Source organism: Heterodontus francisci, chromosome 24 (genome assembly GCF_036365525.1).
Source record: "Heterodontus francisci isolate sHetFra1 chromosome 24, sHetFra1.hap1, whole genome shotgun sequence".
Taxonomy (NCBI): domain Eukaryota; kingdom Metazoa; phylum Chordata; class Chondrichthyes; order Heterodontiformes; family Heterodontidae; genus Heterodontus; species Heterodontus francisci.
In genome coordinates, this window is record NC_090394.1 from 10,281,598 (window position 1) to 10,309,223 (window position 27,626).

General features: G+C 44.8%; 1 protein-coding gene across 8 annotated transcripts in view; it reads left to right on the plus strand.

Moving 5' to 3' along the window:
* Positions 1 to 27,626, plus strand: part of c24h16orf89 (chromosome 24 C16orf89 homolog) — a 146,378-nt gene that overhangs the window by 26,377 nt on the left and 92,375 nt on the right. For all 8 annotated transcript variants that reach the window (XR_010977346.1, XR_010977347.1, XR_010977349.1 and 5 more), the window contains exons 5-6: positions 2,972 to 3,134; positions 8,444 to 8,545. Coding sequence is in view for 5 of the 8 variants with exons in the window: in XM_068055668.1 (XP_067911769.1) it covers positions 2,972 to 3,134; positions 8,444 to 8,545 (265 nt within the window). In the remaining 3 variants the exon portion in view is untranslated. The remainder of the gene's footprint in view (positions 1 to 2,971; positions 3,135 to 8,443; positions 8,546 to 27,626) is intronic.

The window sequence follows — 27,626 nt, forward strand, 5'->3', positions numbered from 1 at the left end:
CCAATGTATTAGACCTTCCAAAATGCATTACCTCACATTTGTCCGGATTAAACTCCATCTGCCATTTCTCCGCCCAAGTCTCCAACTGATCTATATCCTGCTGTATCCTCTGACAATCCTCTTCACTATCCACAACTCCACCAACCTTTGTGTCGTCCGCAAACTTACTAACCAGCTACATTTTCCTCCAAATCATTTATATATACTACAAACAGCAAAGGTCCCAGCACTGATCCCTGCGGAACACCACTACCCACAGCCCTCCATTCAGAAAAGCACCCTTCCACTTCTACCCTCTGTCTTCTATGACCGAGCTAGTTCTGTATCCATCTTGCCAGCTCACCACTGATCCCGTGTGACTTCACCTTTTGTGAACATTGTGTAACTATCACTATTGTGTCACTGGTTAAAAAAAGTGCTATGATTAAATCATCAAAGATCAATTTTCACCTTGGGGTAAAACTGTTCTGTGGATTACAGTGTATTTCATATACTGGATAGATTTTCCTTTTCCACTCGAGTGCAGTGCGTAGAGTAAAAATCATGCAGCATATTGCACACATGTGCTGGTATCCATTGGATTTTGATCTATTTCAATCAATAGATGGGAAATTGGGCTGGCTCCATTGTGGGTGTGTAATGCTCCCCACACTATTTTCTTCTGTGAACAGCACCTGTGGAATCTGTTGTATCGAGTGCAATAGCAGGAAAATCTGCTGTAATAATTCCAATTTCGAGCAGTTGACCAATGGTGCACCAACAGAAGTACAGACCCAGATTCATTTCTAAAATTTGAGAATCTGACTAAGGATTGTCTAAGTTATGAAACTTGAAGTGGTGACATTGATTAGAGAGAAAGAATGTACATTTATATAACCCCTTTCACCACCTCAGGACTTCTCAAAGCACTTTACAATCAATGAATTACTTTTGAAGTGCAGTTACTATTGTTATGTAGGGAAAAGTGGCAGCCAATTTGCGCACACAAGATTATACAAAAATAGACAGTTAATGAGACAATATCTTTTAGTATTTTAGTCAAGGGAGGATTCCTGCTCTCCTTCAGATAGACCTTTTTATGCCGACCTGAAAGGACCTCAATGTAATCACATCATCCAAAAGATGGCACATCTGACAGTGTAGCACTCTCTGTGCTGCACTGAAATATCAGCCTGAATTACCTGCTTAAATTACTGGAGATGGACTTTAACCCATAATATTCTGGCTCAGACACAAGAGAGCTAACCACTGAACCCAGGCTGATACCTTAAAATCATCATCACAGGAACAGCAGGGAAATGTGAAGGAGAGCCCTGCCGGGTTGATGTGGTTAACATTATGGTTTCCACTTGCTCTCATTGCAGAAGTTGATGAGCAGGCCAGCTGTCCAGCCTCACTGTGCCTGACATGTGGAAAGGAGAGGGTTAAAGAAGAAAAAAGCATTCACTTTCAAATATTGAACAAATGATTATGGGACTCGAATGGGAATTCATTTCATTATGTGGCTCTTAATTTTGATGATTTTCCAATTTAAAAACTTAAACCATGAATTAGAGAAAGGAATAGTATTTCCCTTTAGAGTAATAAAGCTCTTGAGAAAGACATATAAGGCTGAGTACAAAGACAGGATCTTCATTCTAAGAAATAATAAACTGTATAAGGTTGGTATTGTCATGCCCGGCTCCCACCTGCCAAGAATGAGGCACATTAATTTTGTCATGAACATTGATTTTAAACTGTTTCTGGAGTGAGGGGAGGACTTGTTGAACAGATCAGCTATGGCTGGAAAAGACATTTGCCTATTAACAGACCGTGTTTAGAAGGACAAAGCAGCCATTCCCTGACACATTCAACCCACAATAGACTTTTGATCAGCAGACATTGAAGGTGGGGAAGCTCACATTCCAGGTTGACTGCTAAGATGGCTGAATGCACAATTGGACATGGTGAAACTAGCTAGTCACATGACTAACCTGCTGGGCAACCTGAGTTTTTTGAATTTGTATAAACAGTTTGGGCAGAAAGCTGTTTGCTCCTGGACTGAGGAGATCTCTCCTTTCTGCTCCCATCTCTTTTTCATGAGCCTCTGAATCCACTGAAGACACATTAACCCCAAGAGAGAAAAGTCTCCTACAGTGAACAAGATTTAAGAAGAATACTGAGCCCCAACAAAAAGCAAGATCTACCTGCAATCAAGGACTCTACAGTTAGCTCGAAGAACCATAACAACAACTCTTCAGATATTGCCTCAAACCTTTCCACTTTATTTTTCTTCTGCTCTTTTCTGTCTCTACTTGCATGTCTGTATCAAGTATGCATGCTAGCATGGAGCGCAGCGTGTATCCATAGGTGTTAACCAAATTAGAGTTTAAATTTAATAAATTTCAACTTTTCTTCTTTAAATGTAAGAAAACCTGTTTGTGCTGGTTTCTTTGCCTTATAATTGGAAAGTGATGAACAAGGATTCACCAAGGGGGAGCTCAAAACACGGTGTGTTTAAAATTAAACCCTGTTACAGTAAGACCAGGTGAAGGCTGAAATGGAACCCGAGACCTCTTACTCACCTGGGCGTATCAATATAAACAGTGCTAGATATTGAATAATAACTTCTGTTGTATGATTGCCTTCAAGAGTGATAGTCCTTTAAGGTCTCAGAGTCATGTGACTCGAGGACAGAGTCACTCTGCTACTGTAACACCTAGAGGCAGTCTCTGTAAATAGTTAGCCCTGCACTGTATATACTTGTTAGCTGTTAATAAACTTGTTTGAGATCTTCAACCAACTGGACTCCACACATCTCATTTATGTTGCATCCGACAACACAAAAAGAACTCATTACATGGTGGCAGCTCATCAGTACAACTTCAAGAAATAAAAGTCAAGGTTTAAATGAGACAAATCAAACTTTGTGGTAAAATTAATTTTGATAGAGCCTTTACTTCCCAAATGATCCTTTTTTTTCAAATTCTAGAAAAGATGCTCAAATATTGTTGGAGCACAGCACAAGGAATCAAAAGCTTCCCTCGTTATCCAGGGTTATAAGAAGATTTTCTGCTCCAATATGATGAAAAGAAATCTGGAAATTGAAGACAATGATTTTCCATTTTATCTACAAGATTTATTTCTGGAAAATGGTAAGTAGCTTCAATTCAAAGACAAATTGCTATGATAAAATTGAAAATAGTAAACAAGGTTGAAGAATTCCCAATGTATACCTCAGGGGTCATAATGTGCATGTGATTTTTTTTTCTACATTTATTGTTTGTTGTAACAGTGGCTTAAATTCCTTTTGGAATGTGTTTTACATTGTTATATTCTCTTCATTAGTTCCCTTTAAAAGAATCTTTGCACTGTGTATCTTCCTCAGGTAAACCCACTGTCACTGCAGTACTCTGGGAAACAAGGGGAATGATTTTAAGGGAGGGGAAACTTCCTCTGTGCCTGAGTATCATATATTCATTTCTTTCTGCATAGTGAACATGAGAATTGGGAGCAGGAGTAGACCATACAGCCTGTCAAGTCTGCTCTGCTATTCAATACGATCATAGCTGATCTTCTGCCTCAACTCCACTTTCCTGCCCACTCCCCATATCCCTCTTCCCTCAGAGACCAAAAATCTATCTATCTCAGCCTTAAATATGCTCAATGACAGAGCATCCACATCTCTAGGGTAGAGAATTCTAAAGATTCACAACCCTCTGAGTAAAGAAATTTCTCCTCATCTCAGTCCTGAATGATTGTCCCCTTATCCTGAGACTGTGCCCCTGTGTTCTAGATTCCCCAGCCAGGAGAAACAACCTCTCAGTGTCTACCCTGTCCAGCCCCTTCAGAATCTTGTATGTTTCAATGAGATCGCCTCATTCTTCTAAACTCTAGAGAGTATAGACCCAGTTTACTCAACACCTCATCAGAATGCAACCCTCTCATCCCAGGGACCAATCTAATGAACCTTCGTTGTACCATCTCCAATGCAAGTATATCCTTCCTTAAATATGGAAACCAAAACTGCACACAGTACTCCGGGTGTGAACTCGCCAAAGCCCTGTACAAGTGTAGCAAGAGTTCCTTATTCATGAACTTCAATTCCCTTGTAATAAAGGCCAATATGCCATTTGCCTTCCTAATTGCTTGCTGTATCTGCATGCTAACTTTCTAAGTTCTTTGTATGAGTACACCCCAAATCTCTCTAAACATCAACATTTAGAAGTTTCATGCCTTTTAAAAATTATTCTGCCTTTCTGTTCTTACAACCAAAGTGAATAACCTCACATTTCCTCACATTATACTCCATCTGCCACCTTGTTACCTCTTCACTTAACCTGTCTATATCTCTTTGTGTCATCCTCACAGCTTACGTTCCCATCTAGCTTTGTATTGTCAGCAAACTTAGATATATTACTCTCGGTCTCTTAGTCTAAGTCAGTTATATAGATTGTAAATAGGTGAGGCCCCAGCACTGATCCTTGCAGTACTCCACTTGATATAGCCTGCCAACTTAAAAATGCCCCATTTATCCCTACTTTCTGCTTCCTGTTAATTAACCAATCCTTCGTCCATGCTAACTGGGCTGCAGTTCCCTGTTTTCTCTCACCCTCCTTTCTTGAATAGTAACAACATTTGCTAACTTCCAATTCTCTGGGACCATTTTAAAATCTAGGGAATTTTGGAAAATTGGAACCAGTGCACCCACTATCGCTGCAGCTACCCCTTTTAGAACCCTAGGATGTAGGCCATCAGGTCCTGCGATTTGTCAGCATTTAGTCCCTTTAAGTTTCTCCAATGCTTTTTCTCTGCTGATATTGATTACATTAAGCTCCTCACTCATATTGGCCCCTTTGTTACCCTTTATTTCTGGTATGTAATTTGTGATTTCTATTGTGAAGACAGACACAAAACATTTGTTCAACATCTCTGCCATTTCCTCGTTCCCCATGATAATTTCTCCTGCCTTTGCCTCTAAGGGACCAACATTTATTTTAGCTACTCTATTTTTATATGCTTGTAAAAGCTCTCACAATCTGTTTTTATATTTCTGGCTAGTTTGTTCTCATTCTATTTTTTCCCCTTTTATCAACTTTTGCTGATTTTTAAACCACTCCCAATCCTCACGCTTACTACGATTCTTTGCAATATAATAAGCCTCTTCTTTTAATCTAATACTATCCTTAACTTACCTAGTAAGCCATGGATGAATCTTTCTCGCTGAGTTTTTGTTTTAAATGAATGTATTTTTGTTGAATAGTTTGAATTGCTTCTTTGAATGTTCCTCACTGTTTATTTGCTCCCATAGTTTTTATACTATTTACCCAATCAACCTACACACGAACAAGGAGCGGGAGTAGGCCACTCGGCCCCTCAAGCCTGCTCCACCATTCAACAAGATCATGGCTGATTGGATTGTATGCTCAACTCCACATTCCCGCCTGCCCCCGATATCCTTCCACCCTCTTGCTTATCAAGAATCGATCTACCTCTGCCTTAAAAATAGTCAAAGACTCTGCTTCCACTGCCTTTTGAGGAAGAAAATTCCAAAGACTCTCTATATGAGATATTAGGACCAATGATAAAAGGCATAGTCAAAGACGTAGATTTTAAAGGAGGCTCTGAGAGAAACAAATTCTCCTCATCTCTGTCTTAAATGGGCGAACCCCTTATTTTTAAACAGTGACCCCAAGTTCTAGATTCTCCAACAAGGGGAAACATCCTTTCCACATCCACCCTGTCAAAGACCCCTCAGGATCTTATATGTTTCAATCAAGTTAACTCTTAGCTTCTAAACTTTAGTGGATACAAGCCTAGCCTGTCCAACCTTTCCTCATAAGACAACCCTCCCATTCTAGGCATGAGTCCAATAAACCTTCTCTGAACTGCTTCCAATGCCTTTATATCCTTCCTTAAAGAAGGAGACTAATACTGTACACAGTACTCCAGATGTGGTCTCACCAATGCGCTGTATAGCTGAAGCATAACCTCCATACTTTCTGCATTCCATTCCCCTCACAATAAATGATAACATTCTATTGGCTTTCCCAATTACTTGCTGTACCTGTATACTAACCTTTTGCCTTCTTTTAATTGAGAACTGCCAGGGTGACATTGGCCATCTCAATTTCTCTGCTCCCCTCACTCATTCTCATGTGTCTCCCTCCAAACTTGCTGCACTCCATTCTCTCAGGTCTAATCCCAATGTTGTGATCAAACCTGCTGATAAGCGTGGTGCGTTGTTGTCTGGCATACTGACCTCCACCTTGCAGAGGCTCAGCGCCAACTCTCAGACACTTCTTCCAACTTCCCCCCGGACCCTGACCCCACCACTGAACATCAAACCACTGTATCCAGTACTGTCACTGACCTCATCCCCTCCAGAGATCTTTCCTCTACAGCTTCCAACCTCATAGTCTCACAACCCCGGACAGCCCACTTCTACCTCCTTCCCAAAATCCACAGGCAGGACTGTCCTGGTAGACCCATCGATTCAGCCTGTTCCTGCCTCACTGAACTTATTTCTTCATATCTTGACTATCTTTTCTTCCCTGGTCCAGTCTCTTCCCACCTACATCTGTGACTCTTCTGAAGTCATTTTGACAATTTCCAGTTTCCTGGAAATAACCTCCTCCTCTTCACTATGGACGTCCAATCTCTCTACACCTCCATCCCCCACCAGGATGGTTTGAGGGCTGTCCGCTTCTTCCTTGAACAGAGGCCCAACCAATCCACCAGCACCCTCCTTCGCCTGACTGAACTTGTTCTCACATTGAACAACTTTTCCTTCAACTCCACTCACTTCCTTCAAGTAAAAGGTGTTGCTATGGGTACCCGCATGGGTCCTAGTTATGCCTGTCTTTTTGTGAGATATGTCAAACATTCTTTGTTCCAGTCCTACTCAGACCCCCTCCCCCAACTCTTTTTCCGGTACATTGATGACTGTATCAATGCCATTTCCTGTTCCCGCCCTGAACTGAAAAACTTTATCAACTTTGCTTCTAATTTCCACCCTTCTCTCACCTTTACACGGTCCATCGCCAACACTTCCCTTCCTTTCCTCAACTTCTCTGTCTCCATCTCTGGGGGTAGGCTGTCTACTAATATTCATTATACGCCCACCGACTCCCACGGCTACCCTGACTACACTTCCTCACACCCTGTTTCCTGTAAGGACTCCATCCCATTCTCCCAGTTTCTCCGTCTCTGACGCATCTGCTCTGACGATGCAACTTCCATAACAGTGCTTCTGACATGTCTTCCTTTTACGTCAACCAAGGATTCCCCCCCACTGTGGTTGACAGGACCCTCAATCGTGTCTTCCTGCACTTCTGCCCTCACCACTTCCCCTCCCTCCCTCCCAGAATCGCGACAGGGTTCCCCTTTCCACCCCGCCAGCCTCCACATCCAAAGGATCATCCTCCGTCATTTCAGCCACCTCCAGCATGATGTCACCAGCAAACACATCTTCCCTTCCTCTCCCCTGGCAGCATTCCAAAGGGATCATTCCCTCCGCGACACCCTGGTTCACTCCTTCATCACCCCCGATACCTCGTCCCCTTCCCACAGCACCTTTCCATGCAATTGCAGTAGGTGTAATACCTGCCCTTTTGTCTCCTCTCTCCTCACCATCCAAGACCCCAAACACTCCTTCCAAGTGAAGCAGCGATTTACTTGTACTTCCTTCAATTTAGTATACTGTATTCGCTGCTCACAATGTGGTCGCCTCCATATTGGGGAGACCAAATGCAGATTGGGTGACCGCTTTGCTGAACACTTCCGCTCAGTCTGAAAGCATGACCCCGAGCTTCCGGTTGCTTGCCATTTCAACACGCTCCACTGCTGTCATGCCAACATTTCTGTCTTGGGATTGCTGCAGTGAACATCAACGCAAGCTCGAGGAGCAGCACCTGATCTTTCGATTAGGCACTCTACAGCCTTGCGGACTGAACATAGAGTTCAATAATTTCAGAGCATGACTGGCCTTTTTTTATATTTTTTATTTTGTTTTATTTTATTTTTTAATCATGTGCCTGTTTTTCATGTAGACAGAGCTGCTCATTATTCCGCTATTAACTAATGCTTTGTCTCTCTGGACTAATGCTTTGTCTTTCACCACAAGCATTAACACTCTCTTTGCCTTTGTCCCAGGACAGCTTTGTTATTTAATCTCTCCTGCCCTTTTCCTTAACACACACCTCCCCTTTTGTTCCCTTCGCCACCATCGCCCCCCACCCTTCACTTGCTTACAACCTAATTCTTTTCTAACCTTTCCCAGTTCTGATTGAAGGTCACAGACCTGAAACGTTAGCTCTGCTTCTCTCTCCACAGATGCTGCCAGACTTGCTGAGTATTTCCAGCACTTTCTGTTTTAATTTCAGATTTCCAGCATCTGCAGTATTTTGTTTTTATTTTAGTGCTTTTACCTGTTTGAAATCACTAAATGTTTAACTTTTTGCAGTGATGCTTTGTGGGCTGGTTGGATTTTCTGATTTTTACAAGGCCCAATGGCTTGAACCCATTGTGATGTGGCAGCAGGCAGATGGTTGCTTTGGAAAGCCTGGTAAGTGATTCATTTTAAACAGTGAATATTAATCAATGCTACAGATAATGTTCTGTTGACATGCCTCATAAGCTGATTTAAAACAGTTGCATGGAAATACCTAAAAGTTACAGTACGGAATCAGGCCCTAACCGGTCCATATTGATGTTTACTGCCCATGTGATTAAATAGTCCTCATCATATTTACCCACCCTGTTCATCTATCCCTAATTATTGAAAGGTATTTTTTGTTAAACCTTGTTACACTTTGTCAGATTGGATTCAGCTATGATGTAATTTATGTTACGACCGAGGAGTGATGGACAAAAGGTTTGGGCTTGTACACAAGCTGATAATCATCAGCAATTCGACTGCCTGTCTGGCCTTTTAAACTTTCTGGTTCTTCCGAACAGAGGGAGTGGATTTTTAAACACTTACAGGAGAATTAATTCGCTGAGGTGCTCATACGTGGCTTTCGTCTTTAGTGCTTGTATCCAACAATCAAAATTAATTTGCTTTATCCTCCCAAATTCTATATAAGTCTGCCCAGACAATCTCCGGAGGTTCTGAAACTTCTCTTGGGAAGCTCCCGGGACTTATACATAGCGAGAATAGCCTTTTTTGCCATCTCATAATCTGCAGAAGCCTCCTTAGAAAGCATGGCATAAACTTAATGAGCTCTGCTCAGCAACCTGCTTTGCATAAGCGGTGCTCAGCTTTCCTTTGGCCACTTCATCTGTTTGGCTGTCTTTTCCAGGGAGGGAGGGATTGCACAAATTTAAACAGCTCTCCACTGTGTCCTGAGCTGGAGACAGACCTTTCCCCACCTGAACATCCACTGGAGGTAAGACCACTCTTTTGTCTTAGTTCCATCTTTTTAACTTCAACTTTCCTTCTTCTTCCTCTCTTTCTCTTTGTAATTCTAGTTCGTTTTTTTGTTGTCAATTTTTCCTCAAGCTCAAGTTTTCTTATTTCTATTTTTTTTTCCTTGCCAAGCTTAAGTTTTTTCCATTTCTTTTGCTTTTTCTTTTCCCGTTTAAAGTTCAAGCTGCCTCATCTGCAACTGAATTTTAGCTAATTCAACTGCACTACCCTCTGATTTGATTTCTTCTTCCAATTTCAAATGTGCTATTACTTCAATAATGTCTGCTTACATGGCTTCTGATTGTAACTCTAATGCCAACAAGCCTGCCAAATCCTTTAGTTTAACTTTGGTTAAGTATCTCAAATCACTCAGGTGTGCAGATTGCAAGCTGATTCTGGAGATTCGAGTTTGGTGAGTGATGAGGTCAGTGAAGGGGGGAGGAGGGGCTCCATTTTTCTACTTTTTGTTCCTACTTTTTTAACCCTCCTGTATTTGGTTCTTGCTTCAGTGCTGGGAAGGAGCTGATTGGTGAGTACCTGGTAAGCTATTCTACTTATAATAAATAGTCTGTAAAGTTAAGGTATGGCAGGGCAGTTCTACCGATTGAAATGTACTGCCTGTGGTATGTGGGAAGTCATGGAAGCACCATGTGTCCGAGACAAAAACATCTGCAAGGAAGTGTCACCAGCTGCAGAAGCTTGAGCTCCGGGTTTCGGAACTTGAGCGGAGGCTGGAGTCACTGTTGTTCATCCACGAGGTGGAGGACTATGCGGATAGCACATTTAGGGATGTGGTCACACCACAGGTTAGGAACATGTAGGCAGGTAGGGAATGGGTGACCGCCAGGCAGTCTAAGAGAACCAGGCGGGTAGTGCAGGAGTCCCCTGATATGATCTCACTCACTAATCGGTTTTCCATTTTGCATACTGGTGAGGGTGATGGTTCCTCAGAGGAGTGCAGTCAGAGCCAAGTTTGTGGCACCACTGGTGGCTCAGCTGCATAGGAGGGAAGGAAGAAGAGTGAAAGAGCAATAGTTATAGGGGATTCATTAGTTAGGGAAACAGACAGGCATTTCTGTGGCAGTAAATGTGACTCCAGGATGGTGCCGGGGTCATGGATGTCACGGAGTGGCTGCAGGACATTCTTCTGGGGGAGGGTGAACAGCCAGTGGCCATGGTCCACATTGTTACCAATGACATTGGTAAGAAAAGAGATGAGGCCCTTAAAGCAGATTTTAGGGAGCTAGGAAGAAAATTAAAAAGCAGGACCTCAAAAGCAGTAATCTCAGGATTACTCCCAATGCCATGTGCAAGTGAGCACAGCAATCGGAGATAAAAACAAGAAATGCTGAAAATACTCAGCAGGTCTGGCAGCATCTGTGGAGAGAGAAGCAGAGTTAACATTTCAGGTTAGTGACCCCACATCAGAGTTCCATATTTCAAAGAACGAACAAAGAACAGTACAGCACAGGAACAGGCCATTCGGCCCTCCAAGCCTGCGCCGATCTTGATGCCTGTCTAAACTAAAACCTTCTGCACTTCCGGGGTCCGTATCCCTCTATTCCCATCCTATTCATATATTTGTGAAGATGCCTCTTAAACATCGCTATTGTACCTGCTTCCACCATCTCCCCGGCAGCAAGTTCCAGGCACTCACCACCCTCTGTGTAAAAAAAATTGCCTCACACATCCCCTCTAAACTTTGCCCCTCTCACCTTAAACCTATGTCCCCTAGTAACTGACTCTTCCCCCCCCCGGGGAAAAAGTTTCTGACTATCCACTCTGTCCATGCCACTCATAACTTTGTAAACCTCTATCACCTCCGTCGTTCCAGTGAAAACAATCTGAGTTTATCCAACCTCTCCTCATAGCTAATGCCCTCCAGACCAGGCAACGTCCTGGTAAACCTCTTCTGTACCCTCTCCAAAGCCTCCACATCCTTCTGGTAGTGTGGCAACCAGAATTGTACGCAATATTCCAAGTGTGGCCGAACTAAGGTTTTGTACAGCTCCAGCATGACTTGCCAATTTTTATACTCAATGCCCCGACCGATGAAGGCAAGCATGCCGTATGCCTTCTTGACTACCTTATCCGCCTGCATTGCCACTGTCAGTGATCTGTGGACCTGTACGCCCAGATCTCTCTGCCTGTCAATACTCCTAAGGGTTCTGCCGTATACTTCCCACCTGTATTAGACCTTCCAAAATGCATTACCTCACATTTGTCCGGATTAAACTCCATCTGCCATTTCTCCGCCCAAGTCTCCAACCGATCTATATCCTGCTGTATCCTCTGACAATTCTCATCACTGTCCGCAACTCCACCAACCTTTGTGTCGTCCGCAAACTTACTAATCAGACCAGCTACATTTTCCTCCAAATCATTTATATGTACTACAAACAGCAAAGGTCCCAGCACTGATCCCTGCGGAACAGCACTAGTCACATCCCTCCATTCAGAAAAACACCCTTCCACTGCTACCCTCTGTCTTCTATGACCGAGCTAGTTCTGTATCCATCTTGCCAGCTCACCTCTGATCCTTTGTGACTTCACCTTTTGTACCTTGTCAAAGGCTTTACTGAAGTCCATGTAGACGACATCCGCTGCCCTTCTTTCATCAATCATCTTCGTCACTTCCTCAAAAAACCCGATCAAGTTAGTGAGACACGACCTCCCCTTCACAAAACCATGCTGCTCTCACTAATAAGTCCACTTGTTTCCAAATGGGAGTAAATCCTATCCCGAAGAATCCTCTCCAATAATTTCCCTACCACTGACTTAAGGCTCATCGGCCTGTAATTTCCTGGATTATCCTGACCACCCTTCTTAAACAAAGGAACAACATTTTCTATTCTCCAGTCCTCTGGGACCTCACCTGTAGCCAATGAGGATACAAAGATTTCTGTCAAGGCCCCAGCAATTTCCTCCCTTGCCTCCCTCAGTAATCTGGGGTAGATCCCATCAGGCCCTGGGGACTTATCTACCTTAATAAAAGCAAAATACTGCGGATGCTGGAAATCTGAAACAAAAACAAGAAATGCTGGAATCACTCAGCAGGTCTGGCAGCATCTGTGGAAAGAGAAGCAGAGTTAACGTTTCGGGTCAGTGACCCTTCTTCGGAACCGACTTATCTACCTTAATGTTTTTCAAGTCGCCCAACTCCTCCTCTTTGATATCAGCATGACACAGACTATCTACACACCCTTCCCTAGACCCATCATCCACCAAGTCCTTGTCTTTGGTGAATATTGATGCAAAGTACTCATTTAGTACCTCGCCCATTTCCTCTGGCTCCATGCATAGATTCCCTCCTCTGTCCTTGAGTGGGTCAACCCTTTCCCGGGCTACCCTCGTGCTCTTTTATATACGTATAAAAAGCCTTGGGATTCTCCTTAATCCTGTTTGCCAATGACTTTTCATGACCCGGCACAGTGGTGCAGTGGCGCGCACCGCAGCCTCACAGCTCCAGCAACCTGGGTTTGGTTCTGGGTACTGCCAGTGCGGAGTTTGCAAGTTTTCCCTATGACCGCGTGGGTTTCCGCTGGGTGCTCCGGTTTCCTCCCACAGCCGAAGACTTGCAGGTTGATAGTAAATTGGCCATTGTAAATTGCCCCTAGTATAGGTGGGTGGTAGGAGAATGGCGGGGATGTGGTATGGAATATGGGATTAATGTCGGATTAGTTTCAAGGGGTGGTTGTTGGTCGGCACAGACTAGGTGGGCTGAAGGACCTGTTTCAGTGCCGTATGACTCTATGCCCCCTTTTAGCCCTCTTGACTCCTTGCTTAAGTTCCTTCCTACTTTCTTCATATTCCTCAAGGGCTTTGTCTTTTTCCAGCCTTCCAGCCCTTACGAATGCTTCATTTTTCTTTTTGACTAGGCTCACAATATCCCTCGTTATCCAGGGTTCCTGAAACTTGCCAAACCTATCCTTCATCCTCACAGGAACATGCCGGTCCTGGTTTCTAATCAACTGACGTTTGAAAGACTCCCACATATCAGATGTTGATTTATCCTCAAACAGCCGCCCCCAATCTAAATTCTTCAGTTCCTGCTTAATATTGTTATAATTAGCCTTCCCCCAATTTAGCGCCTTCCCCCAATTTAGCACCTTCACCCAAGGACTACTCTTATCCTTATCCACAAGTACCTTATAACTTAGGGAATTATGGTCATTGTTCCCGAAATGGTCCCCTACTGAAACATCGACACAGATTTAAAGTAATTAGTAAGAGAAACTTGGGCATATTAGTTGCTCATTTTTGAAGAAACAGCAGATGAGACATGTTGTTGCAAAACTGGCAGACAGTCCAACTTCTGAGCACACGTAGACAGGTCACTGTGATCTTTTTGAACAGTTCTTTTCAGGTAGCGTTGAAAAGTATTTTAGCAGACTTTCTTCAAAGGCAGGAAACGAAATGAATTGACACAATGGACTTCTCAGGGTCTTTTATGGAATTGCTACAAAGCGAGCTGGGTTGTGGTCTTCTCTCCATTTTACACTTCTTCAGCAGACTTGACTTTATCAGCTGCTCACTCAAGAAGGTAAAACACACATTCTGACCCAACAGCCAAAAAGCTTGAGCTTTTTTTTCCAGTGATCCCAGGTGCGCTGCTGCTGGGCTTGTCCAATCAAGGGACATTGTCACTTCTCTGCCCCTGTTACCAGGGTTTCTGTTCTATCTTTAACTTGAGTCATGTGACAACCAGTAACATTGTTGCCAATTCAGTTCCTTCAATGCCCCCGTTATGGCTCTCTTTAAAAAAAAACTGGTCCAACATTTATTCAGTTTAACATTTAAAAATATTTTTAACAAAAACAGAATCACATTAATGATTTAGACGTGACTATAGGAGGTCTGATCAGTAAGTTCGCAGATGCCATGAAAATTGGTGGTGTTGTAACTGGTGAGGAGGAAAGCTTTAGATTCCAGGACAATATTGATGGGCTGGTAAGATGGGTGGAGCAGTGGCAAATGGAATTTAATCCTGAGAAGTGTGAGGTGATGCACTTTGGGAGGACTAACAAGGCAAGGAAATATACAATAGATGGTAGGACCCTAGGAAGTACAGAGGGTCAGAGGGACCTTGGTGTACTTGTCCATCGATCACTGAAGGCAGCAGCATAGGTAGATAAGGTGGTTAGGAAGGCATATTGGCTTACTTGCCTTTATTAGCCGAGGCATAGAATGTATGAGCAGGGAGGTTATGATGGAGCTGTATAAAACACTAGTTAAGCCACAGCTGGAGTACTGTGTACAGTTCTGGGCACCACACTATAGGAAGGATGTGATTGTACTGGAGAGGGTGCAGAGGAGATTCACCAGGATGTTGCCTGGGCTGGAGCATTTCAGCTATGAAGAGAGACTGGATAGGCTAGGATTGTTTTCCTTAGAGCAGAGAAGGCTGAGGGGAGACCTGATTGAGGTATACAAAATTATGAGGGGCATAGATAGGATAGATAGGAAGAAACTTTTTCCCTCAGCGGAGGGGTCAATAACCAGAGGGCATAGATTTAAGGTAAGGGGCAGAAGGTTTAGAGGGGATTTGAGGGAAAAAAGTTTCACCCAGAGGGTGGTTGGAATCTGGAACACACTGCCTGAAGAGGTGGTAGAGCCAGGAACCCTCACAACATTTAAGAAGTATTTAGATGAGCACTTGAAATACCATAGAATACAAGGCTATGGACCAAGTGCTGGAAAATGGGATTAGAATAGATAGGTGCTTGATGGCCAGCACAGACACGATGGGCCGAAAGGCCTGTTTCTGTGCTGTATAACTCTATGACTCTGTGACTTTCAAAACATGTATTACTATACAAATTGGCTGCACTACAAGTGTGCGAGGACATGACTCCTTATGCAATGTCCACCCGCTATCGACAGGAAGACCTGGAATGAGCTGCGGAAAGGGGTGTTTCGCGTTCACAAACCCATTAGTATGGGTTCCTCTCAGGTGATGCTCTGCTTCCTGGCTATAGCCAGCCAGATTGAGAGGCAGGCTGGCTGCTGAGCAGGTCAACCTGTGGCACCAGGCCACAGACTGGGAATAAAGAGGAGGGAGGGAAGGAGGGGGAAATCCAGGGCAGGGTGGGGGTGTGCATTGTTAGAGGACGCAGCAAGATTGATGATCATGAGAGGGTGGGCTGCATTGAGGAGGGGACCAGAGAGATCGAGGTTCTGGGCGAAGGACATCGGAGGGGAAGGTGAGGGATCTGTTAGTTTGGGGACTTTGGGGAAACACTCCTGCTGTTCCTAGCACACAAGCAATTCATTGAGCAGTATTCACCTTCTTACAACTGGAGGCCTGGGAAATCTTGCTGGTCAATGATGAAGCTGGAGCAGAGATAAAGAGCCCAATATTAACTCACAGTCATGTTGGGACCAGGGTGAGGGGAATGTTCCAGTATCAATGGGAACCACAAAAGTAAGTTCAGCATGTCTGCCTGTAGCTTCCTAATTCTGTCACCTGACTCGTGGGTTTGCTGTTGATTGAGTGGCAGCGGGTGAGATGAGGCCCAACATGAAAACATCTCAATTCCAGCATTTAAAGGGTCAATCCAAAGATGTATTTTGCAGGAGCTTGGAGTTGGAAACAACAGAGGAAGAACTCTCAGTGTGGAATCAAGATGCCTAAAGGCTGAGATCCACTTGATGTGCTGCTGGGAGAAATCTCTTTAGGTTGTAAAACAAATTATAAACGTGTATTAGGTCTCGAAAAAGAGCATGGCTTTAGAAGTGTTGACTGGATGCACACTATATCTAACATTATTATTTCCAAGAGGAAAAAGTGCAAGTCTTGCAACATTTTACCTGGTTAGGTTTTCTATTTGTGGTGGAATAGTTTCAAGTCTGTTTCCCCTAAGTGAAGAGCTGGAGAGAGATACTCTTACTCTACAACGGGAGGGAGAAACCTGCTGCTGCTACAAAACAGGTCTGGTTGGAAGGTCCAGGCAGGCGGCACAGTGGCGCAGTGGTTCGCACTGCAGCCTCACAGCTCCAGTGACCCGGGTTCGGTTCTGGGTACTGCCTGTGCGGAGTTTGCATGTTCTACCTGTGACCGCGTGGGTTTTCGCCGGGTGCTCTGGTTTCCTCCCACAGCCAAAGACTTGCAGATTGATGGGTAAATTGGCCATTATAAATTGCCCCTAGTGTAGGTAGGTGGTAGGGGAATTGAGGGAAGAGTCATTGCGAGTTACAGCACTGAAACAGGCCCTTCGGCCCACCGAGTCTGTGCCGACCAGCAATCATTTATATTAATCCTACATCAATCCCATATTCCCTACCACATCCCCACCAGAAGCAGCAGAGGACGACGACGACAATTACAACAGCAACTTGCATTTATATAGCACTTTAATAAAATAGTAAAAAGGCCCACGGCACTTTACAGGAGTGTTATGGGGAAAGAAATTGACACTGAGTCTCATGAGGAGATATTAGGTCAAAGAGATAAGCTTTAAGGAATGTCTTAAAAGGAGAAAAGTGAGGTGGAGAGGCAGAGAGGTGCAGGGAGGGAATTCCAGAGCTTCGGGCATTGGCAGCTGAAGGCAAGGCCCCCAATGGGGAAGTGATTAAAAACGGGGATGGTCCAGAGGCCAGAATTGGCAAAGTGGTCAAGGAGGTTGTAGGGCTGGAGGTGGTTAGAGTTCGGGAGGGGTGAGGCCCTGGAGTGATTAAAAAATTAGGATAAAAATTTTAAAATCAAGGCATTAACCAGGAGCCAATGTCAATCGGCGAGCACAGAGGTGATAGGTGAAGCAGACTTGATGAGAGTTAGGACACAGGCACCAGAGATTTGGACGAGTTCAAGTTTGTGTGTGGTAGAACATAGGAGATTGGCCCAGAGAGAACAAAGAACAGTACAGCACAGGAACAGGCCATTTGGCCCTCCAAGCCTGCGCCAATCTTGATGCCTGCCTAAACTAACACCTTCTGCACTTCCGGAGCCCATATCCCTCTATTCCCTTCCTATTCATGTATTTGTCAAGATGTCTCTTAAACGTTGCTATCGTATCTGCTTCCACCACCTCCCCTGGCAGCAAGTTCCAGGCACTCACCACTCTCTGTGTAAAAAAACTTGCCTCGCGAATCCCCTCTAAACTTTGCCCCTCTCACCTTAAACCTATGTCCCCGAGTAACTGACTCTTCCACCCTGGGAAAAAGCTTCTGACTATCCACTCTGTCCATGCCGCTCATAACTTTGTAAACCTCTATCATGTCGCCCCTCCACCTCCGTCGTTCCAGTGAAAACAATCCAAGTTTTACCAACCTCTCCTCGTAGCTAATACCCTCCAGACCAGGCAACATCCTGGTAAACCTCCTCTGTACCCTCTCCAAAGCCTCCACGTCCTTCTGGTAGTGTGGCGACCAGAATTGCACGCAATATTCTAAGTGTGGCCTAACTAAAGTTCTGTACAGCTGCAACATGACTTGCCAATTTTTATACTCTATGCCCCGACCGATGAAGGCAAGCATGCCGTATGCCTTCTTGACTACCTTATCCACCTGCGTTGCCACTTTCAGTGACCTGTGGACCTGTACGCCCAGATCTCTCTGCCTGTCAATACTCCTAAGGGTTCTGCCATTTACTGTATACCTCCCACCTGCATTAGACCTTCCAAAATGCATTACCTCACATTTGTCCGGATTAAACTCCATCTGCCATTTCTCCGCCCAGTTCTCCAAACGACTTATATCCTGCTGTATCCTCTGACAATCCTCATCATTATCCGCAACTCCACCAACCTTTGTGTCGTCCGCAAACTTACTAATCAGACCAGCTACATTTTCCTCCAAATCATTTATATATACTACAAACAGCAAAGGTCCCAGCACTGATCCCTGCGGAACACCACTAGCCACAGCCCTCCATTCAGAAAAACACCCATCCACTGATACCCTCTGTCTTCTATGACCGAGCCAGTTCTGTATCCATCTTGCCAGGTGGGAATGTGATAGGAATATGGAATTAGTGTAGGATTAGTATAAATGGGTGGTTGATGATCAGCACAGACTCAGTGGGCCGAAGGGCCTGTTTCAGTGCTGTATCTCTAAATAAATAAATAGCAGGAGTGTAGTGTCATGTTCAGTGTAGGAAGCTCTTTAGTGAACTAACCACATTAGGAACGGTGAGTGCAGTGACACATTCACCTATATCCTGTTATGCACGTTACTCCACCTTCTCACTCTACCTTGTCAAGCCAACCCCATCACATCACTTCCTACACCCACTTACCTTGCAGGTCCACCCATCCTTCTCTGTCTATGCACTTACTTATATCCCCATCTCTCCATCCACCACCCCTACTCACCCTAATTCTTATACAGTTTGATGCCTCTTTCTCATAGTAACCCTCACTAAACACACTCAACCATCAGATGAACACATGCCATTATGCTCACTCACAGGTCTGATCTTTCCCTCCTTACAGGAGAAGAGAGCACAGAGCCTCAGGGAGAGGGAGTGAACCGGAGCTTGGCCTCTACAGATCTCACAACTGCCAAGGAAGAGGCACTGGAGATCAGCAGAGTCTCGCTGTCCTCGGTCCCAGCTACCTGGTGTCGGAATTAAATAGCACACGGCCACATAGCATGCAACACTCACTCATGTTGACTTGGTTTCAACGACAATCACTCAGAGGAGCTGAGTCCCTTTGAGGATGCACTGTCACAGGACTCATGCAGACCATGCTCCAGCTCAGATACTCACATTTCAGTGGAGCCAGTTAGAGAGACAGTCGGGTTTTCACCTGGTGACTCTCACTTCATAAGTGAGTAAGAGCAGATGGTGGAGACAGGGACAGGAATGGAGAGTCTGTGTCAGAGGGTCTCTGTCCAGGCTTTGCTCAGCTGAACACAGATGCTATACATCAGGGTCCATTGATGAAGAGGAGAATCATTGAGCAGCAGCTGAGAATGTGATGCACTGTCAGACCTTCCATTCCCACTGACCATGATTGCAGAGTGAATGGAGGAATCTGCCTCAACGTGAGTGGTTTGTTGTTTCAGGGCATTGTGATGATGTGTTCTTCCTTGGATAGAGTGGCCAGCTCCATGGACCATCAAACGCTCCAATCACATGACTCCATGTATGTCTTGACTGTCACTATGCAGATTCTGGATGACAACATGTCTTCCACCTTCAATACAATGACATATACCTCATCCTTAGCCTTACAGAGCCACACTGATCTGCACCAAAGTGATAACAGTGAAGTGTAGCTGGGCCTTGAGAGGGATGATGGTGAGAGGGACATTGAAGTGGGAACTCCATTCAAAACCTCTCGCCCACAGTCAATATCTGATATGCTGACTCATGTTCCAATGACTGAGTCAGCCCCTGCACAGGTACAGGTGGAGCAGACTTTGACGAGGCCCCTCAGTGGCTCCAAAATCCGTTGGACATCGGCCAAGACTATCTGAGCAGTCAGAGCTGGGATTTGACCAGCCAGTCTCTACCTCTGCTAAAACCACAGGGTTTCACCACATAGGAGCAAAGACAAGGAAAAACCTTGTAGATGCACAAGGATATGCAAATGGATTTCTGAGAAAATGCAGTGTTGTGAATTTCTGTTCTGTTGTTCAATCACATAAATGTTATTCTTTTTCCCCACTTTCTGGTCTTGTCCATTCGTGGATCCTGGATGGTGAAGTGATCTTCTAACTATCAGGGGAAAACAGCAGCAGCCAGAGCAGTGGTACCACGGCTGGCACTGTTGTTCAGCAGGGAGGGACAAAACGCAGAAGAGCAATAGTTATAGGGGACTCGATAGTCAGGGGCACAGATAGGCGCTTCTGTGGACGTGAAAGAGATTCCAGGATGGTATGTTGCATCCCTAGTGCCAGGGTCAAGGATGTCTCTGAACGGAAAGGGGGCATTCTGAAGGGGGAGGGTGAACAGCCAGAGGTTGTGGTACACATTGGTACCAATGACATAGGCTGGAAGAGTGATGAGGTCCTGCAGGGGGAGTTTAGGGAGTTAGGTAGTAAGTTTAAAAAAACAGAACCTCGAGGGTTGTAATCTCGGGTTTACTCCCTGTGCCACGTGCCAGTGAGGCTAAAAATAGGAAGATAGTGCAGCTAAACATGTGGCTGAGCAGCTGGTGCAGAAGGGAGGGTTTCAGATATCTGGACCATTGGGTTCTCTTCAGGGACAGATGGAACCTGTACAAGAAGGACGGGTTGCATCTAAACTGGACGGGCACTAATATCCTGGCTGCAAGGTTTGCTAGCGTCACTCGGGAGGGTTTAAACTAGTGTGGCAGGGGGGTGGGAACCAGAGCAGTAGGACAGCTAGTGAAATAACTGAGGGGGAACTAGTAAATAAGCCAGTAGGACTAAGAGGAAGAGCAGGCAGGGAGATGTTGCTGAGCACAGAGGGACTGGTGGTCTGAAGTGCATTTGTTTCAATGCGAGAAGTATAACAGGTAAGGCAGATGAACTTAAGAGCTTGGATTAGTACTTGGGAATATGATGTTGCTATTACAGAGACTTGGTTGAGGGAAAACACAGGATTGGCAGCTAAATGTTCCAGGATTTAGAAGCTTCAGGTGGGATAGAGGGGGATGTAAAAGGGGTGGGGGAGTTGCATTACTGGTTAAGGAGAATATCACAGCTGTACTGCAGGAGGACACCTCAGAGGGGTCATGCAGCGAGGCAATATGGGTGGAGCTCAGGAATAGGAAGGGTGCAGTCACGATGTTGCGGGTTTACTACAGGCTTCCCAACAGCCAGCGGGAGGTAGAGGAGCAGATATGTAGACAGATTTTGGAAAGATGTAAAGGTAACAGGGTTGTAGTGGTGGGTGATTTTAACTTCCCCAATATTTACTGGGACTCACTTAGTGCTAGGGGCTTGGATGGGGCAGAATTTGTGAGGAGCATCCATTCTTGAAACAGTATGTAGATGGTCCAACTAGGGATGGGGCCATTCTGGACCTGGTATTGGGAATGAGCCCGGCCAGGTGGTCGAAGTTTCAGTGGGGAGCATTTCGGGAGCAGTGACCATAATTCCATAAGTTTTAAAGTACTTGTGGATAAGGATAAGAGTAGGCCTCGGGTGAAGGTGCTAAATTGAAGGAAGGCTAATTATAACAATATTAGGCAGGAACTGAAGAATTTAGATTGGGGGCGGCTGTTTGAGGGTAAATCAACATCTGACATGTGGGAGTCTTTCAAACGTCAGCTGATTAGAATCCAGGACCAGCATGTTCCTGTGAGGAAGAAAGACAAGTTTGGCAAGTTTCGGGAAGCTTGGATAACACGGGATATTGTGAGCCTAGTCAAAAAGAAAAAGGAAGCATTTGTAAGGGCTGGAAGGCTAGGAACAGACAAAGCACTTGAGGAATATAAAGACAGTAGGAAGGAACATAAGCAAGGAGTTAGGAGGGCTAAAAGGGGTCATGAAAAGTCATTGGCAAACAGGATTAAGGAAAATCCCAAGGCTTTTTATACGTATATAAAGAGCAAGAGGGTAACCAGGGAAAGGGTTGGCCCACTCAAGGACAGAGATGGGAATCTATGCGTGGAGCCAGAGGAAATGGGCGAGGTGCTAAATGAGTACTTTGCATCAGTATTCACCAAGGAGAAGGACTTGGTGGTTGATGAACCTAGGGAAGGGAGTGCAGATAGTCTCAGTCATCTCATTATCAAAAAGGAGGAGGTGTTGGGTGTCTTGCAAAGCATTAAGGTAGATAAGTCCCCAGGGCCTGATGGGATCTACCCAAGAATACTGAGGGAGGCAAGGGAAGAAATTGCTGGGGCCTTGAGAGAAATCTTTGCATCCTCATTGGCTACAGGTGAGGTCCCAGAGGACTGGAGAATAGCCAATGTTGTTCCATTGTTTAAGAAGGGTAGCAAGGATAATCCAGGAAATTATAGGTCGGTGAGCCTTATGTCAGTGGTAGGGAAATTATTAGAGAGGATTCTTCGGGACAGAATTTACTCCCATTTGGAAACAAACAAACTTATTAGCGAGAGACAGCATGGTTTTGTGAAGGGGAGGTCATGTCTTACTAATTTGATTGAGTTTTTTGAGGAAGTGACGAAGATGATTCATAAGATCATAAGAACTAGGAGCAGGAGTAGGCCGTCCGGCCCCTTGAGCTTGCTCCGCCATTCAATAAGATCATGGCTGATCTTTTCGTGGACTCAGATCCACTTACCCGCGCTCTCACCGTATCCCTTAATTCCTTTATTGTTCAAATAGATATCTACCTTAGCTTTAAAAATGTTTACTGAAGAAGCGTCAACTACTTCACTGGGCAAGGAATTCCATAGATTAACAACCCCCTGAGTGAAGAAGTTCCTTCTCAATTCAGTCCTAAATCTGCTCCCTCTAATCTTGAGGCTATGCCCTTCATGAACCCATGCTGCGTCTGCCCAACGGGACAATTTCTATCGAGATGCCCTGCTATTTCTCCCTTGATAATAGACTCAAGCATCTTCCCCACTACAGAGGCTAAGCTAACCGGTCTATAATTCCCCATCTTTTGTCGACCTCTCTTTTTAAACAGTGGCGTCACATCTGCTGTTTTCCAATCAGCTGGGACTACCCCAGAGTCCAGCGAATTTTGGAAAATTACCGCCAGTGCACCTGCTATTTCTCCCGCCATCTCTTTTAGTACCCTGGGATGCATTCCATCAGGGCCAGGAGATTATCAATCCTTAGCTCCATTAGCTTGCCCAACACTACCTCTTCCGTAATAATGATTGTTTCCAGGTCCTCACCTAAGTTCGTCTCTTTGTCAATTACTGGCATGTTATTAATGTCGTCCACTGTGAAGACCGATACAAAATACCTGTTCAATGCCTCGGCCATTTCATCATATCCCATAACTAAATTCCCCTTCTCATCCTCTAAAGGACCAACGTTTAGCCACTCTTTTTCGTTTTATATATTTATAGAAACTTTTGTTATCAGTCTTTATATTCTGTGCTAGTTTTTTCTCATGTTCTATCTTACTTTTCTTTATAGCTCTTTTTGTGGCTTTCTGTTGACCTTTAAAGTTTTCCCAATCTTCTAGTTTCATGCTGCTTTTGGCCACTTTGTATGCCTTCTCTTTCAATTTGATAGCTTCCCTTATTACCTTAGACACCCATGGCAGATTACCCCTTTTCTTCCAGTCCTTCCTTTTCACTGGAATATACTTTTGCTGAGCACTTTGAAAAATTACTTTGAAAGTCCTCCACTGCTCGTCAACTGTCCCACCATAAAATCTTTGTTTCCAGTCTACTTTAGCCAAGTCCTCCCTCATTCTATTGTAGTCCCCCTTGTTCAAGCGCAGGACCCTGGTATTGGATTTTATCTTCACACTCTCCATCTGTATTTTAAATTCAACCATACTGTGATCACTCCTTCCAAGAGGATCCCTAACTATGAGGTCATTAATTATTCCTGTCTCATTACTCAGGACTAGATCTAGGATAGCTTGCTCCCTCGTCGGTTCCATTACATACTGTTCAAGAAAACTATCACGGATACACTCAACGAACTCCTCCTCAAGGCTACCCTGACTGAGCTGGTTCGACCAATCTACATGGAGATTAAAATCCCCCATGATAATTGCCGTACCATTTTACACACATTAGTTATTTCTTTGTTTATTGCCCGCCCCAATGTGATATTATTTGGTGGCCTATAGACTACGCCTATCAATGACTTTTTCTTCTTAGAGTTTCTAATTTCCACCCAAATGGATTCAACCTCATTCTCCATAGAACCTATATCATCTCTCAGCACCGCCCTGATGTCGTCCTTGAATATCAGAGCTACACCACCTCCCTTACCTTCCTGTCTGTCCTTCCGAATAGTCTGGTACCCCTGGATATTTAACTCCCAGTCGTGACCAACCTGTAACCATGTCTCCGTAATGGCTACCAAATCATATTTATTCGCGATGATTTGTGCTGTTAACTCATCACCTTGTTACGAATGCTACGAGCATTCAGGTAAAGTGCCTTTATGCTAGCTTTCTCACCCACATGATTTCCAACATCTCTAATAATAACTCCTGAGTTATCCCTCCTTTCTGCTTCTTTCATAGTCTGCCTTGAACTTAAACCCTCCTGCACACATGTTAACCTGCTGCTTACCTTTTTATTTATCATCATACTCCCTGTCGTTTTCCCTTTCCCTTCCACCCGAGTCACTAGTTTAAAGTCCTAGCGACCACCCTATTTATCCGTTTCGCTAGAACACTGGTTCCAGATCGGTTCAGGTGGAGACCGTCCCATCGGTACAGATCCCCCCAGTTCCAAAACTGATGCCAATGCCCCATGAAATGAAACCCCTCTTTCCCACTCCATTCCCTTAGCCACGTGTTTACTTCCCTAATATTCTTATCCCTAAGCCAATTTGATGAGGGAAGGGCGGTGGATGTTGTCCATATGGACTTTAGTAAAGCCTTTGAGAAGGTCCCGCATGGCAGACTGGTGCAAAAGATGAGTCACATGGAATCAGAGGAGAGCTGGCAAGATGGATACAGAGCTGGCTCAGTCACAGAAGACAGAGGGTAACAGTGGATGGGTGTTTTTCTGAATGGAGGGATGTGACTAGTCGTGTTCTGCAGGGATCAGTGCTGGGACCTTTGCTGTTTGTAGTATCTATAAATGATTTGGAGGATAATTTGAGGGTAACTAGAGAAAGGATTGGCCCACTAAAGGACAAAGGAGGAATGTTATGCTTGGACTCAGAGAAAATGGGTGAGATTCTAAACGAGTACTTTGCATCGGTATTCACCGAGGAGAGGGACATGACGGATGTTGAGGTTAGGAACAGATGTTTGATTACTCTAGGTCAAGTCGGCATAAGGAGGGAGGAAGTGTTGGGTATTCTAAAGGGCATTAAAGTGGACAAGTCCCCAGGTCCGGATGGGATCTATCCCAGGTTACTGAGGGAAGCGAGAGAGGAAATAGCTGGGGCCATAACAGATATCTTTGCAGCATCCTTAAACACGGGTGAGGTCCCGGAGGACTGGAGAATTGCTAATGTTGTCCCCTTGTTTAAGAAGGGTAGCAGGGATAATCCAGGTAATTATAGACCGATAAGCCTGACGTCAGTGGTAGGGAAGCTGCTGGAGAAGATACTGAGGAATAGGATCTATTCCCATTTGGAAGAAAATGGGATTATCAGTGATAGGCAACATGGTTTTGTGCAGGGAAGGTCATGTCTTACCAACTTAATAGAATTCTTTGAGGAAGTGACAAAGTTGATTGATGAGGGAAGGGCTGTCGATGTCATATACATGGACTTCAGTAAGGCATTTGATAAGGTTCCCCATGGCAGGCTGATGGAGAAAGTGAAGGCGCATGGGGTCCAAGGTGTACTAGCTAGATGGATAAAGAACTGGCTGGGCAACAGGAAACAGAGAGTAGCAGTAGAAGGGAGTTTCTCAAAATAGAGACGTGTGACCAGTGGTGTTCCACAGGGATCCGTGCTGGGACCACTGTTGTTTGTGATATACATTAATGATTTGGAGGAAAGTATAGGTGGACTGATTAGCAAGTTTGCAGACGATACTAAGATTGGTGGAGTAGCAGATAGTGAAGGGGACTGTCAGAGAATACAGCAGAATATAGATAGATTGGAGAGTTGGGCAGAGAAATGGCAGATGGAGTTCAATCAGGGCAAATGCGAGGTGATGCATTTTGGAAGATCCAATTCAAGAGTGAACTATACAGTAAATGGAAAAGTCCTGGGGAAAATTGATGTCCAGAGAGATTTGGGTGTTCAGGTCCATTGTTCCCTGAAGGTGGCAACGCAAGTAAATAGAGTGGTCAAGAAGGCATACGGCATGCTTTCCTTCATCGGACGGGGTATTGAGTACAAGAGTTGGCAGGTCATGTTATAGTTGTATAGGACTTTGGTTCGGCCGCATTTGGAATACTGCGTGCAGTTCTGGTCGCCACATTACCAAAAGGATGTGGATGCTTTGGAGAGGGTGCAGAGGAGGTTCACCAGGATGTTGCCTGGTATGGAGGGTGCTAGCTATGAAGAGAGGTTGAGTAGATTAGGATTATTTTCATTAGAAAGACGGAGGTTGAGGGGGGACCTGATTGAGGTGTACAAAATCATGAGGGGTATAGACAGGGTGGATAGCAAAAAGCTTTTTCCCAGAGTGGGGGATTCAATTACTAGAGGACACGAGTTCAAAGTGAAAGGGGAAAAGTTTAGGGGGGATATGCGTGGAAAGTTCTTTACGCAGAGGGTGGTGGGTGTCTGGAACGCGTTGCCAGCGGAGGTGGTAGATGCGGGCACGATGGCGTCTTTTAAGATGTATCTAGACAGATACATGAATGGGCAGAAAGAAAAGAGATACAGACCCTTAGAAAATAGGCGACATGTTTAGATAGAGGATCTGGATCGGCGCAGGCTTGGAGGGCCGAAGGGCCTGTTCCTGTGCTGTAATTTTCTTTGTTCTTTGTTCTTTGAAAATGTAGCTGGTCTGATTAGTAAGTTTGCGGACGACACAAAGGTTGGTGGAGTTGCGGATAATGATGAGGATTGTCAGAGGATACAGCAGGATATAGATAGATTGGAGAGTTGGGCAGAGAAATGGCAGATGAAGTTTAATCCGGACACATGTGAGGTAATGTATTTTGGAAGGTCTAATGCAGGTGGGAAGTATACAGTAGATGGCAGAACCCTTCGGAGTATTGACAGGCAGAGAGATCTGGGCGTACAGGTCCACAGGTCACTGAAAGTGGCAACGCAGGTGGATAAGGTAGTCAAGAAGGCATACGGCGTGCTTGCCTTCATCGGCCGGGGCATAGAGTATAAAAATTGGCAAGTCATGCTGCAGCTGTACAGAACCTTAGTTAGGCCACATTTAGAAGATTGCGTGCAATTCTGGTCGCCACACTACCAGAAGGACGTGGAGGCTTTGGAGAGGGTACAGAGGAGGTTTACCAGGATGTTGCCTGTTCTGGAGGGCATTAGCTATGAGTAGAGGTTGGAAAAACTTGGATTGTTTTCACTGGAACGACGGAGGTGGAGGGGCGACATGATCGAGGTTTACAAAGTTATGAGCGGCATGGACAGAGTGGATAGTCAGAAGCTTTTTCCCAGGGTGGAAGAGTCAGTTACTCGGGGACATCGGTTTAAGGTGAGAGGGGCAAAGTTTAGAGGCGATGTGCGAGGCAAGTTTATTTTCACAGAGAGTGGTGAGTGCCTGGAACTTGCTGCCAGGGGAGGTGGTGGAAGCAGATACGATAGCGACGTTTCAGAGACATCTTGACAA